We start from the raw sequence: 12,475 nt of genomic DNA on the forward strand, positions 1-12,475 counted from the left end.
GACTTTGGAGTATAATGCAAGGCTTTGTCCATCAGCTAGGATGGAAGGCAATGATCCAGAATATGAGGTATCAGAACAATCTTCAATTTTTTTCCCATGCTTCCCTTCACCACTAATGACTACTTTCCTCTTATGCTTGCTTACTCAATGTTTTGGCATTCTTTGAAGTAGAAGCTTCTAATTTTGGAGAATCTTCTTAAGCCTGGGGTCTCGTCATCATAACTACGTTGATAGGAGTAAGAATAAGATTGTCATCTAGGATTATCACCTTTTTGGTTTTGCAAAACACCTAACATGTTTAGAGCTACAACTAGTCTAGGTGGTCCTCCACTTGCAAGCTATGGTGGTAGGGGAAGTCTTTGAGAAAATGCTCAACCACACCCTAAACACCATCTTCTTCCTAAGGGAGTAGGTTTTGGTCCAAGTGGTTCTCCACTTATAGGTTGTGGTAGTCTATAGGGGTAGTCTTTGAGCAAATGCTAAATGCCACACCCCAAACACCATCTTTTTGAGGCATCCTTGCAACTTCTGTTAGGGGACTTTGCTTTAATATGGGATCCTCCACATGCATAGCAAGAGAGAGGACCTCTTCTAGTCAATGAATTTAGGTCCTTAAGTTGATTTCATGCCATAATATTCATTGGAGAAGTATATATTCTAATGCAACCATTGTGTAGCCAGATGGGTGATGAAATACTTGGGAGTCGTTGAACTCTGGATAAGAAATCCATAAGTATATTCATATGATTAAAGGTCTCATATGATCTATTTCCACACTTGTTGATCAATGGGAGTGACTCTTGGTGCGATAGGTTTGGGTGGTAAAATAGATGGAGGTAACTTAGTGGGTCTATCTCCTTAGTACCTATTGGACTTATAGTCCGGTGCTCCAATTGCCTGTCTATAGCCAACAACGGTTACTATCGTAGTTTCACTAAACCATGTCTCTCCTTGGATAGAGGTGGAGATCACCCACCTCCTTAAAGGAGCTATGTACTTCCTTGGGTGGATCCATGAAATTTTTAACGTAATTGTGCCTGCAAGTATAAAGCCTAGCACGCTCGGTAACCCTTCCAACAAGAAAAGAGAGATGATCTAGATGAGTTTATCTAGGTATCTCCTTGTACCGATGATACTTAGCTCGATTGATGAATTCTCTTATAGTTTCTTAAGAGTATTTAGCCTAAACTTGGCACCATTCTTGGCATAAGCTGGCTCGATTGTTGATAAATTCACTTATAGTTTCTTAACGGCATTTAGCTGGATCGATTGATGAATTCTCTTACAGTTTATTAAGAGTCTTTAGGTGGCTTACCGAAGCTCCACTTGTTGGCACCATTCTTGGCATAAGCTATCAAGAAATATTGTTTCAAATCCTCATAGGTAGCATTGCCTTCAGATTCAAGTGTCCTAAACCATTTCACTCCATGCTCAAAGTTTAATCCCAATGGACCAACCCTTATGGGTTCAAAAGTTTCAACAAGGCCATGGGCATCGCCCAAACAATTAAACTTAGGCATCACCTTCATGCTCCACACCATGGTGCTTCTTCTATCTCTTTCCCTTTCCCTAGTCCATGAGGTGGAGTTGTTGGGCAAGAAAAATTCATCAATCCAACAACAGATTCAAGCTCAAGTCACTCAGAATTCTACATAGAAATAAAACCAGATCTTGTCTCTACATACAAGAGACATGGGCTCTCAAACTACGAAGAACAAAAATATAAAAAGAGGAACCTTCATAATAGGAATAGAGCAGAGCCGAACATGCACTCTCACAGCATCAAACCTCAATGATGCAATCTGCAGTCTTCTCTGGGGGGCCTTCATCTTCATACTAAAAAGAATAGTTGAACCAGGCTCCACTTCACTAACCCCACTCTCTCAATAGAAAAAAGCAATTCTCTCAAGATCATGAGGTTGCAGAGGAAAGAAAAAGCAATTCTCTCAAGATCTTGACCCTCTCAATTGATTCATATATAGAGATAACTGCCCTTATCTCCTCCTCCAAAATACGATTCATGCAGAGATAACTGCCCTCTCAAGATCTCCTCTCAATTGATTCATGCAGAGATAACTGCCCTTATCTCCTCCTCCAAAATACGAGGCAGTCCCCCAATTGTTGATGATTTCCCCAATTAATCCTGCACCTCTGTTTATTCCAATTCATACCAACCTCTCTGCAGTCCCAAATTGGCAACACAACACCCACTTTCTATTCACAATTCTCCCCTTTTTGCTCTTCCCCGAATATTTCCCACGTATAGAGATTGGATGCATACCAATGCATCATCCCCATTCACATGGTCAGACATAAGTCATCCTTAACATCATGATATATACACCCATTTATTTCAACACCCCTACATGATAAACATACTATGACTATTCACAACCATGCTCTCTCATGCTTGTATTCCCAACAAACCCATGCTATTCATATGAATAGACTTCATGTGGATGCCAGATGTATATACATCCATGTATCATCATCATGCATATCATCCAACACAGCTTATTTTCAACACTTTCTACGTGCATTTCAATCACCTTCTACCAAACACCAGACCATAAGAATCTACGGGCTACCTATAGCTACTCTTTCTCTTATTTACACTTGCCATGGGCTTCCTGCTGGGGCCCTGATCCCTCTTGCAATCATCACCAAAATTCTCCTCACAACGGTACAGACATAGGATTTCCCATGGTAGCGCCCCTACCTCTATCAGCATAGCATGTACTCTTGGGGGGTGTAGGTGGGAGCTGGGTGACGCAATCTTGTCATTATTTTAGAAACTCCGGTAGTGTGCACAAACATGTGGACACCAAGAGAGATTAGAAGAACCATTGTACTGACATAATGGTATGGCACATGGGGTAAGCAAACATGTGTTCACTAAGAGAGATAGGTGGAACCATTGTATATTGACATAATAGATGGGGTAGGCAATTATGTGTCCACCAAGAGAGATTGGTGGAACCATTGTATATTAACATAATGGTATAGCATCGAAGGTGTTGAGGCTTGAATCATCTCTATGGGAGCTCTATGGAATCCACTAGAACCTCCAATATCCCAGGTCCCTCTAGAGATTACCTTAGCATAACCTATTCTCAAGTTTACATCCCATGAAGTAGAACCAAGGCCTGACAAATGTTGCTCTAGGTGGGGAATTAGAGAAGGCTCTTTCTCGACTTACCTGAGCTCTTTAACAAGTTGTCCATCTTTGAGGTCTTCGCAATGGAATGTATCGATTTTCCCAAGCATCTCTGTAAAAGTAGAACCCTAAATCAAGTCTGAATACTTCTGGGTTTTGGGATATGGACTAGTGCTTGCCCCCAGATTGGGCACAATGTTGAAAACTAGGTTCTCATTGTCCATGTAAACATACTTGGCCATGGAAGATACGAAATATCTTCTCAATGTGGAGACATTTCTAAATCTCCTTGCCCAGTTTCCTAGAGGAGGCTCACTCAATGTTTGTCTCGCCACTCTCCCTTGGAGGACGAAATAGGAAAACCAAGTCGGTGACTGGACATCGTTCCTTGCTTCCTCAGAATGTCAGTTTCCTTACTAACAACAAGCTCGTGGTGGAAAGAGTCTTTGCTTAATACAATCAATAAGGGAACAAACTCATTACTCAACTACACACACAACTAGTTTTCAGTCTTGTGTCATCACGCTTAACTAAATTAGTTCCACTACCAGTTGTAGGACTGTATGTGCTTGTGTCATCGAGAGCTACCTAAGACTTGTCCAGTGCACATGAATAGTGCTTAAATGAGTCAAAACTAAGAGAGGCCTTTGATTTACATAAACTTGATTTAAAATCAAGACCTGCTAGACATAATTGTTTTGTTCACACTTATTGAATGACTTAGAATAGTCAAAAACCAAGATTCCTAGCTTCTTAAGTTAAGAAAATCAAGACTTGCTAATCATCGGCCAACAGCTCAGTTTTGTTAGGATGTCTGGTTGATATGCCCGAGGTTGTGGGTTCAAACCCTGCTGGCTACCCCGAATGATGCTATCTTGTAATGTTGCCCACGGGTGTGTGTGGGGGGTGTGGTGTTTGTAAAAGGGCATGTAGGGCCCTGAGAGGATTCCTCTCATCAACTAGGAATTAGTTGCACAATTTAAAAAAAAAAATCAAGACTTGCTAGAAATAATTGTTTTGGTCATGCGTATTGAATGACTCGAATAGTCTAAAACCAAGATTCCTAGCTTCTTAAGTTAAGAAAATCAAGAACTGCTAGAAATAATTGTTTTGTTCACACGTATTGAATGACTCGAAGTAGTCTAAGACCAAGATTCCTAGCTTCTTAAGTTAAGAAAATCTTGTTCTTGAAACTAAAGGACCAAGAACTTTTCTAAGTTTTGTTGGAACAAAAATTGTCCCCCTAAAGGGCTACACCTTTACAGAGAGCCATAAATATCAATTTTTAGTATTATCTAAAGCGATGGGGCTCTAGTTCTTAATGAGACATACCCACAAGCTCACTCCTAGCTTGTGTTGGCCACCTATTTAAGCTAGAAAAGGGTAGAGCAACCTATAAAACTAGCAAGTATACCAAAGTTGTTAGAATAATCTCAAATTTGGTGTGAAGGTTCTTTGAGGTTTAAGTAGCAAATGTGTAAGCTGAGATTCTCAAACAAGCTCGTGGGGGCATTTTGGAGCTAGAAGTGAAAAACTAGATGGTTGCTATGCCACCTCAGTTCTAACACCCATAAACCCTTCTTGGAATGTGAGCTACCAAGTGTGGTCTAATGGGGTATGATCTCCTTGGTGCCAATCTTTGTCTGAATCTGCCTTACTAGCTATGAGATAGCTAGCAAGAAATAATGTTTTTTCCAAAGATTTTTTGGTCTTTTTCCTCAAAAGAATACCTAAAAAGGCTCACAAAAAGTGATCCAAATCTCACTATAATGGCTCCAAACTTAATAGGGAGGGTGCCTAGAGTATTTAGAATACTGTGGATGCTTCAAGTCCAATCTTTGATTGGATGTGGCCTAGGCCATCTATTGTACATGAGAAATCAATGTCGACATTGCACTTAGCTCGATCATTCCTTGTGTACACCAAGTGTAGCTCATTCGAGCATGAAAAAATTCATAAAATATACTCCCGCTCCGACAGACATAAATTACAAAATGAATGATTCCGTGATGCCAATCACTCATACTAGCTCTTACTTTGCAAAAAAATAATAATCAATGGGGCCCGTTGAAGTCGTCTGCCCAATCAACAAATAATGTATATTATTCTATTGATATTCCATATAAGGAACACAATAAACCAAAAACAATCTTGTTAAAGCGAGAGAGCGAGAGAGAGATGAAGAAACGGAAGAGGGAGGGAAAAAACGGGGAGAGGAGAGAAGAAGAGAGGAAAAGAAAGTAAAAAGATTTGCATGCCTAATATATTTAAACAAGTTGCAAATATCCAATTTTGTTATTATATATCAATCATTATTTAGGAATATTCACAATGTATATATATTATACTAAGAGACTGTAAAGCAGATGAATCGAATTAACCACACAAACTTAAGTTAAAATTTTGTAATTATTAGGGGGGGTAAAACAAGCCTAAGATCAAGTAAGCCTAAAAGGAGGAGGTTTGATTCCCGAAAGAAAGAGGAGGATGGAACGATAGAAGAAAGAAAAAAAGGATCGTGTAGTCAAAGGGGTTCTACCAGCATCTTGGTCATCGTCTCTCTTATCGAGCACCTCTGCATAGCCAACACAAGGATCTTTGAATCGGTGCCTTTTCGAAGATTTGTGCAGCAGTCAAAATCTTTTTGGTGGAAAACATTTGTTTGTAACCTTATTATTAAGGTTAATTATATAACTTAATGCTTCATAATCAATTAGCGGCAGTCGCCGTGCAGTCCTGTAAGGATCCTCTGGGGCTCTTTGTGGAGGTTCACCGAAGGAACGAGCAACAGAAAGAACGAGCGTATCTCGTCAGTGGCAGCCATATCATAGATATTCCTACATTTCAAGACCAAACATGCATGCTTGTGATGCTTTCTTGGCATTCCATTGATACTATGCAAGAGATATCTACAACTCATGTTTCATTTATAATTTGCAAGACCCCTCATAACAACAAGATGCAACAAAGGATGAGAACAAACACTCAGAAGTTCAGGCAATTAGGGTTTTCATTTATCACACAATTCACCAATACCCTCCTCACAACGTCTTTCTTTGCAAAGAACACACATAAAGCAAACAACAAAGAACCCACTGCTACAGTTTCACAGCACTACAATCTAAGTCAAGACAAGACGTCACCATAGATAGTATCATAGAGAAAGGCTCAGTAGTCATGGGGGTTTCCCCCCGCAAGCACGTCCACCCTGTCCTCATCTATGTGAGATGTACTGGTCTCATAACTCTCTTCTTTCCTATGAAGAAGAGGTTGCAAATAAGATGTGGGAACGGTGTCATCAATATACATTGCAACACACATGCGCCCTGTGTGGAGACATGCCCTCAAAATAGGGACAACACTACATCCCAACTCAAGGGCTATGCCAGCATGATGGCATAATAACTCTAGATAGCGAGTCAAAAAAGGATGACTCCTCTCCATGCTCCCATGATAGACCATCTGGACTCCTAGCACTGCTGGCTGATAGCAAATGATGGTATGCTATGGACCCCAATGGCCACATACGCATGGTCTCAAAAAGTCGCACACTGAAACAATGTAGATGTACTATATTGCAAGGGCAGAGAGTGAAGAAGCTACCACCTAGCACCCACGTGATCCTTAGTGAGCACATCCCACAAACGGAGACACCGAAGCACCATAATGAAAACCACCAAATGGGAGATCAAGGAAAATGAAATCTACTACCCAACCCACATTTCTGTCAAAAGGTGTGCAGCGGAAAGCGTGAGACATAGGCACAGAGAGAAAGAAATGAATCTGCATAATGATGAAGAAGCAATGCTACAAACAGCCCTGTGCAAGGGGTGGTCCCCGTAGGTGAGGGCATGATGAGCAACTACTCCCGTAAGGGAGGACCCGGGCCTAGAAGCCCGGGTCAAGGTGAGGTCTAATGATATAAGAGCGCTGGCCGACTTGCTCTAAAAAGGACTCACGACTAGCTAATAATAAACATGTGAAAATGGGTGGCCAACCCTACAACCAAGGGCCCTGACCAGGGGGGAAAATATGGTGCTGCCCGGGATAAATCTGGGCACCCTTGATACTCAACTTGGGCACAATACCAGGAGATGAATAATGCTAACACCCCCTCTCAGATCCTAGGAGAAAAACCGGTCCAAGGAACTGGAAAAGGAAACCTCCAAAGCAAGTCGAGAAGTCAATCTGCTCCCACTTCCGCCACTTACTCCAAGAAACTACTCCCGATCCAGAAGTCAAGCAAAATCCAGAAAATGAACCACCATATGTCCATATCTCCAACCCAATCTGTATCACACCTGTCACACAATGTGCTCCCTCTTCAGCCCAAGAAAGGATGTCGTCCGACTCTCTACCTCCAAGAAAAAAATCTGCTCCCAAACTGTCTCCTTGTTGGCACCCCCTCTAGACACCCTAAAGGCCCACAATGTCTACATCAGCCCTGGTACTCAAGCCTCCAACTCTGAGCTTGTCGAGCACCGATCTCCAAATACAAGGTTTCCGGATCTCCATGTATCCCTCGGTCCAAGAATGCCTCTCTGTCCTGCTAACACTCCAAGTGGAAGAAACATACCTCCAGCACCTGACCTTTAAAACCTGTATCCATAACTCGCCGCCGTCGCGTGATGGGACTACTACTCACACACCCCTATGAGTCAACCAGTCACATGGTTACACCCCCTGAGCTCTTTGGTGTTAACTATGGCACTGAGCTCAAGAAAGCTCTCTTGCCAAAACCTGACAACCCCAGTAGGCAAGCTCCCAACCAACTAGTCACATGTCCATGTGGAGCTAACCATCCACAACTCATCATCCCAAAGCACAATCTGATGTCAATCATCTGCTCCAAACTGCTGCTCCACTGGTACCTATCTGTATCCAATGAACCTGTACACCTGCCATACATCCGGTTCCCATCCTGCAACTGAGCAAGTACCTGTGAACCTCGTCACCAAATGACTACCTCTGCATGAATGCCGATATCAACCTGTACACCAAGCTCCCAAATCAATGTTCATCCTAGGGATGAAGACTCCTGTGCCTGTGCATGTACCCTGTAATCCTCCAGAAGGCCATCTGCCTGGGGAATAGGAGTGGCTCACCTTGCCAAGTAACCACATCCCCCTCTAAGAACCTAAAGGGAACACCTGTACACTAGCAACACTCATAGACCCCCTCTGCTATCGAGAAAGGACTAACTGTCTTCCACACACACCTCGAGGATGTGAATCCAAGTGTGCACCCATAAACTCTGACAAAGCAAAGATTGGCCGAGCAAGGGCTCAAGGCCATGTGGGAAGGCACCATTCCTGGAAAAGAACACCTGCCTCCACTGCCTCCAAAAACACAGATGAGATAATGCAAAAAAACGCTGTTGTAACCAGCCGGCAGCACGTGTACCAAGAAGAAGAGAGGGAAGAGGAAAACACAGCACCTTCAGCACCTCCTCTAGCTGCCCCAGATCTGCAGAAAACGCAGCCATAGGGGGCTGCCCTCCACCTTGGACTTGGGGGCAGAAAAAAACGCAGCCTGTAGGGGGCTGATCTTCACCTCTACTGGCTGCCCTTTCACCTCTTCACAAGGTCCCAACACGTAGCTATAGGGGCTGCCCACAGCACCTTCTCCAGCGAAAAACGCAGCCATGCTGCCCAGCACCTCCTCCACAGCGATATCAAAAAAAAAAAGCAGAAATCCTTCTCTCTCAAAAAAAACGCCAGAACACCTTCTGTAGAAGAGCTTCAACCCAATGCGCAGCGGAAAGCGTGAGACATAGACACAGAGAGAAAGAAATGAATCTGCATGATGATGAAGAAGCAATGCTACAAACAGCCCTGTGCAAGGGGTGGTCCCCGTAGGTGAGGGCATGATGAGCAACTACTCCCGTAAGGGAGGACCCAGGCCTCGAAGCCCCTGTCAAGGTGAGGTCTAATGATATACGAGCCTGGCTTTCACAGCCCCTACAGGAAGGAGCTGGCCGACTTGCTCTAAAACGGACTCACGACTAGCTAATAATAGACATGTGAAAATGGGTGGCCAACCCTAAAACCAAGGGCCCTGACCAAGGGAAAAATATGGTGCTGCCCGGGATAAATCTGGGCACCCCTGATACTCAACTTGGGCACACTACCAGGAGATGAATAATGCTAACAATTTCTTCCCTTTTTCACAAACTCTCTCCCCTGAGGCCGATGCTTCATGACATGCTCATGAATTTGTGTGTAAGAGGGATTCTTCATCCCAATTGAGAAGTCTTTCCCTATGGCAATGAAATCATCATGGACTACAAAGACACCTATGCTCACTGCCATAAGACTGAAAATCAATGCCATGCTCAGGTGTATACACAAAAGTGCTTGTCTTCTTGGGTGGTGACAAGCACTGGGAGAACACCTAAGAAAAGAGAACCATAGTAAGCAACCTAACATGAACCATCCATGTCATTTGAACTCATTAAATGACACTTCAAATAGGAAGAGAATTCTACTCATGATGAGAGACAGCATCATCTGACAAACCCTGCTGCTGTTCATGAACATGTTGCTGCTTTTCACAACCTGGCAACAACCAGCACAATATTATTATGTCAAGAGATGGCACCACCAGATTCTATCATAGACATAACGAAATAAAAGAATCTATCATGTATCCACTGTCGAATCCCTGTCAACACTGCGTGGAACCTCCTTGAAATTGGCATGCATCTCTTTCTCCCTCTCCAGGACCTCACTGTCTATATCAATCCACCACAGACAATTATCATGGTAAGGGAGTGCATGTATGGAGGGTATATGGTAGTTGCCTCATTGACAACAACAACAACTGTCACAACCATTGCCTTGCCTTACAGAGGGAGAGCAGCAATATGGCCCTTTTCCTAAGTTGTGCATTAGTAGTAACCTATACATTTGTAAAAGCACAAAGTATTAAAAAAAACTTTGCGAGTATGGATGACAGTTGCCTCACTGGCGCCTGCATAATTGCCAAAACCAACATCAAATTTATGACAGTCAATCAAAGCTTGAGGTTCAAAGAGCGGCTAACTACTCACCTGTACACTACTCTCTGTGCTACCATCTGAACCAAATCGAGCTTCCTTAGTTCCAAAAGCTCAGCACCTTCATCCCTACCCTCTGCACACCTCTCCATATGAAACAAGTGCTTTCTTTTCTCTAGCCTCACCTCCTCATAAAAATATGGCAATGAGCACTTCACAGGAACCAAAATACCATCAGGGACAGCAACAAAATCAAACAATAATCCCTCAACCCTCAACCAATATCTTTTGTATGAATCCATTTGCAAAAGCAGATCATGCTAGCCTTATCACCACAAAGATCAGAAACAAAACTTAGCACATAAAGAACTTAACATGGATAGAGTCCTACCCCCTGTAATCACGGTCTCCTCTAGGAAGTGAAAACATGGCCTTGTTGGCCTCTTACATAGTCAGCCAATGCACTTTTATACTTATTGGGACATCTGTCAAATCATTGCCAAAAAGTTTAGCTTCTCCAATGTCGTGAAGCTAGCCATGACTCTTTTCCATCAATCATCACCAAAGAGATGAGTCTACTATATTTAAAAGCTTCACATGGAAAGCAGAGTTAGAAAGGCAATAAATAGCAAAGAGACAAAATAAAGATTCCATTCAACGTTTAAATTTCTCTAGCAAAATACCTTTCCCATTCTATCAATTTACTTCCTCCTCCTCTTTGTCTTGGGCCTTTTTCAACTCTTCTTGAGAGAGAGGGTCTTCATTCATCCTCCTCTTTGTCTTGGGCCTTTTTCAACTCTTCTCGAGAGAGAGGGCAGCATGCAAATAATCAAATCTTCCTATGAGAATCTCTAGACAAATGGAATTGATCCATCCAGAGATGCTAAATATCACCGTCAAGCATCACAAACAAACTTAGACCGACCAGTTAGCTCATCCAATTTGAAATGCGTATCAAAAAACTTCATTTGACAACCAATAAAATCAAATACCAAAAAAAAAAAACTTCATGTTGCTTTCTACAAAGACAACATGCATACCATGTCATTGAGCTTCCTGCGCTCTGGCATTTAGAAAAAAAAAGAAAAAGGGGGCCAAAGCAACCCGTGTTGGTGCGGGCTGATTCGGCCCGCTTTTTTCCCCAGCCCAGTGCCATAGCAAATATCATATCAGGTAATTGCATAGCAAATGGCTCTGCACATTCCATAGCAAATATCATATCAAAGAAAACATGTTAAGCTCCATTGCTCTCTGAGCCATTGTATTTTTGTGGAGACATTATAGCGTGAGAGGTGGAGCAGCGTAGCTGCTCGAAGAGGGAGACTCCCCAAGGACATGTGATTTGCAGAAGTGAAGAATAAGTACGGTGTTTTTTTTTTAAAAGTAAAAAGAAGATATCAAAAATTGAGATATGTCTAGTGTCCAATTAAAGATATCAAAAATTGATATATGTTTAGGTGTAAAAATTGATGTCTAGTATCCGATTCAAGATATCAAAATTTGATATATGTTTTATATCATATATTTATCAAATATATAAAATTAGATAAATATAATTTAAACATTGCATTTTACGTTTGATAGTATATATATGTTTCATATGTAAAATTATTTACTCTATTTTCATTAAAAATTTATAAAATTTGACATTATAAACTATATTGTAATATTGAATTAGATTAAAATAATTTCAACATTAGATTATAAATATGTAATATTTATATATGTGTGTGTGTGTTTTTATATTCATTTGAATTTTTAAATGAATATATATGTATATGAATAAATATATATTTATCCATTTACTTTTGGTTGTAATAAGATATATTACCGTATTGGTATATATGAATTATATATATTATGAGACTACACATCGTGTATCAAAGATAGTATTTTATCACATATATAACTTGGAAAATGTGAGTACATGAGGTTGGTTATAAACATTCATTGACATTTATGGGGGGAATATGATCTTTACATCAATGATCTAACAATGATGGGTGTGGAGTAACTTTGTAACAGCTAAGATATTCATGTAGCCAGATTCTACAATCCAAAAATTACAATATATATTTTTTAAAACAAAACACACACAAAAAAATCTGATAAAATAAAATACACCAGAGAATTTCATACGTTAAATAATAACGTTGTTTACTTCAAAATTAATAGTTGGTAGTCTTCATATTGTGCACTCGTCTTTGGCTATTGCATACTTTTTGCTCTATGCTCTAATAGCTAAATTTGAGTATTTTCTAGCTGCTCAGTGTGTGTTGGTTATTTCTCTTCCAAATGCCCCGTTGTGTGACTATCTATGG

General features: G+C 41.2%; 1 protein-coding gene across 6 annotated transcripts; it reads right to left on the bottom strand.

Moving 5' to 3' along the window:
• Window positions 1-5,525: 5,525 nt before the first annotated feature.
• Window positions 5,526-11,557, bottom strand: LOC147630875 (uncharacterized). Of its 6 annotated transcripts, none has more exons than XR_015267497.1 (4): window positions 10,838-11,557; window positions 10,209-10,639; window positions 9,645-10,057; window positions 5,526-5,994 (listed from the first exon to the last, which is right to left on the bottom strand). XR_015267497.1 is itself a non-coding variant. In XM_086809260.1 (4 exons), exons 1-3 carry the CDS (start codon window positions 10,454-10,456, stop codon window positions 9,884-9,886), a joined length of 312 nt encoding a protein of 103 aa, XP_086665386.1. In that variant the 5' UTR covers window positions 10,457-11,557; the 3' UTR covers window positions 5,526-5,994; window positions 9,645-9,883. The 6 variants fall into 6 exon arrangements, 4 of the variants coding, with proteins under 4 accessions (XP_086665386.1, XP_086665385.1, XP_086665387.1 ...); XR_015267496.1 differs by having other exon boundaries at window positions 9,645-9,890; window positions 10,001-10,129; window positions 10,209-11,557; XM_086809260.1 differs by having other exon boundaries at window positions 9,645-9,890; window positions 10,001-10,057; window positions 10,209-11,557.
• Between the last annotated feature and the right edge of the window lie 918 nt (window positions 11,558-12,475).

The sequence above is a fragment of the Cibotium barometz genome, chromosome 15 (assembly GCF_041138505.1).
Source record: "Cibotium barometz isolate CiBa-2024 chromosome 15, ASM4113850v1, whole genome shotgun sequence".
In the NCBI taxonomy this organism is placed as follows: Eukaryota; Viridiplantae; Streptophyta; class Polypodiopsida; order Cyatheales; family Cibotiaceae; genus Cibotium; species Cibotium barometz.

Excerpts from the sequence above, each read along its gene's own strand:
- LOC147630875 (XM_086809259.1), bottom strand. The coding sequence starts at position 10,456 with ATGGATTCATACAAAAGATATTGGTTGAGGGTTGAGGGATTATTGTTT. Across the intron at positions 5,995-10,208 it reads GCACAGAGAGTAGTGTACAG|GAATATCTATGATATGGCTG; the intron begins GTGAGTAGTTAG and ends CTTGAAATGTAG.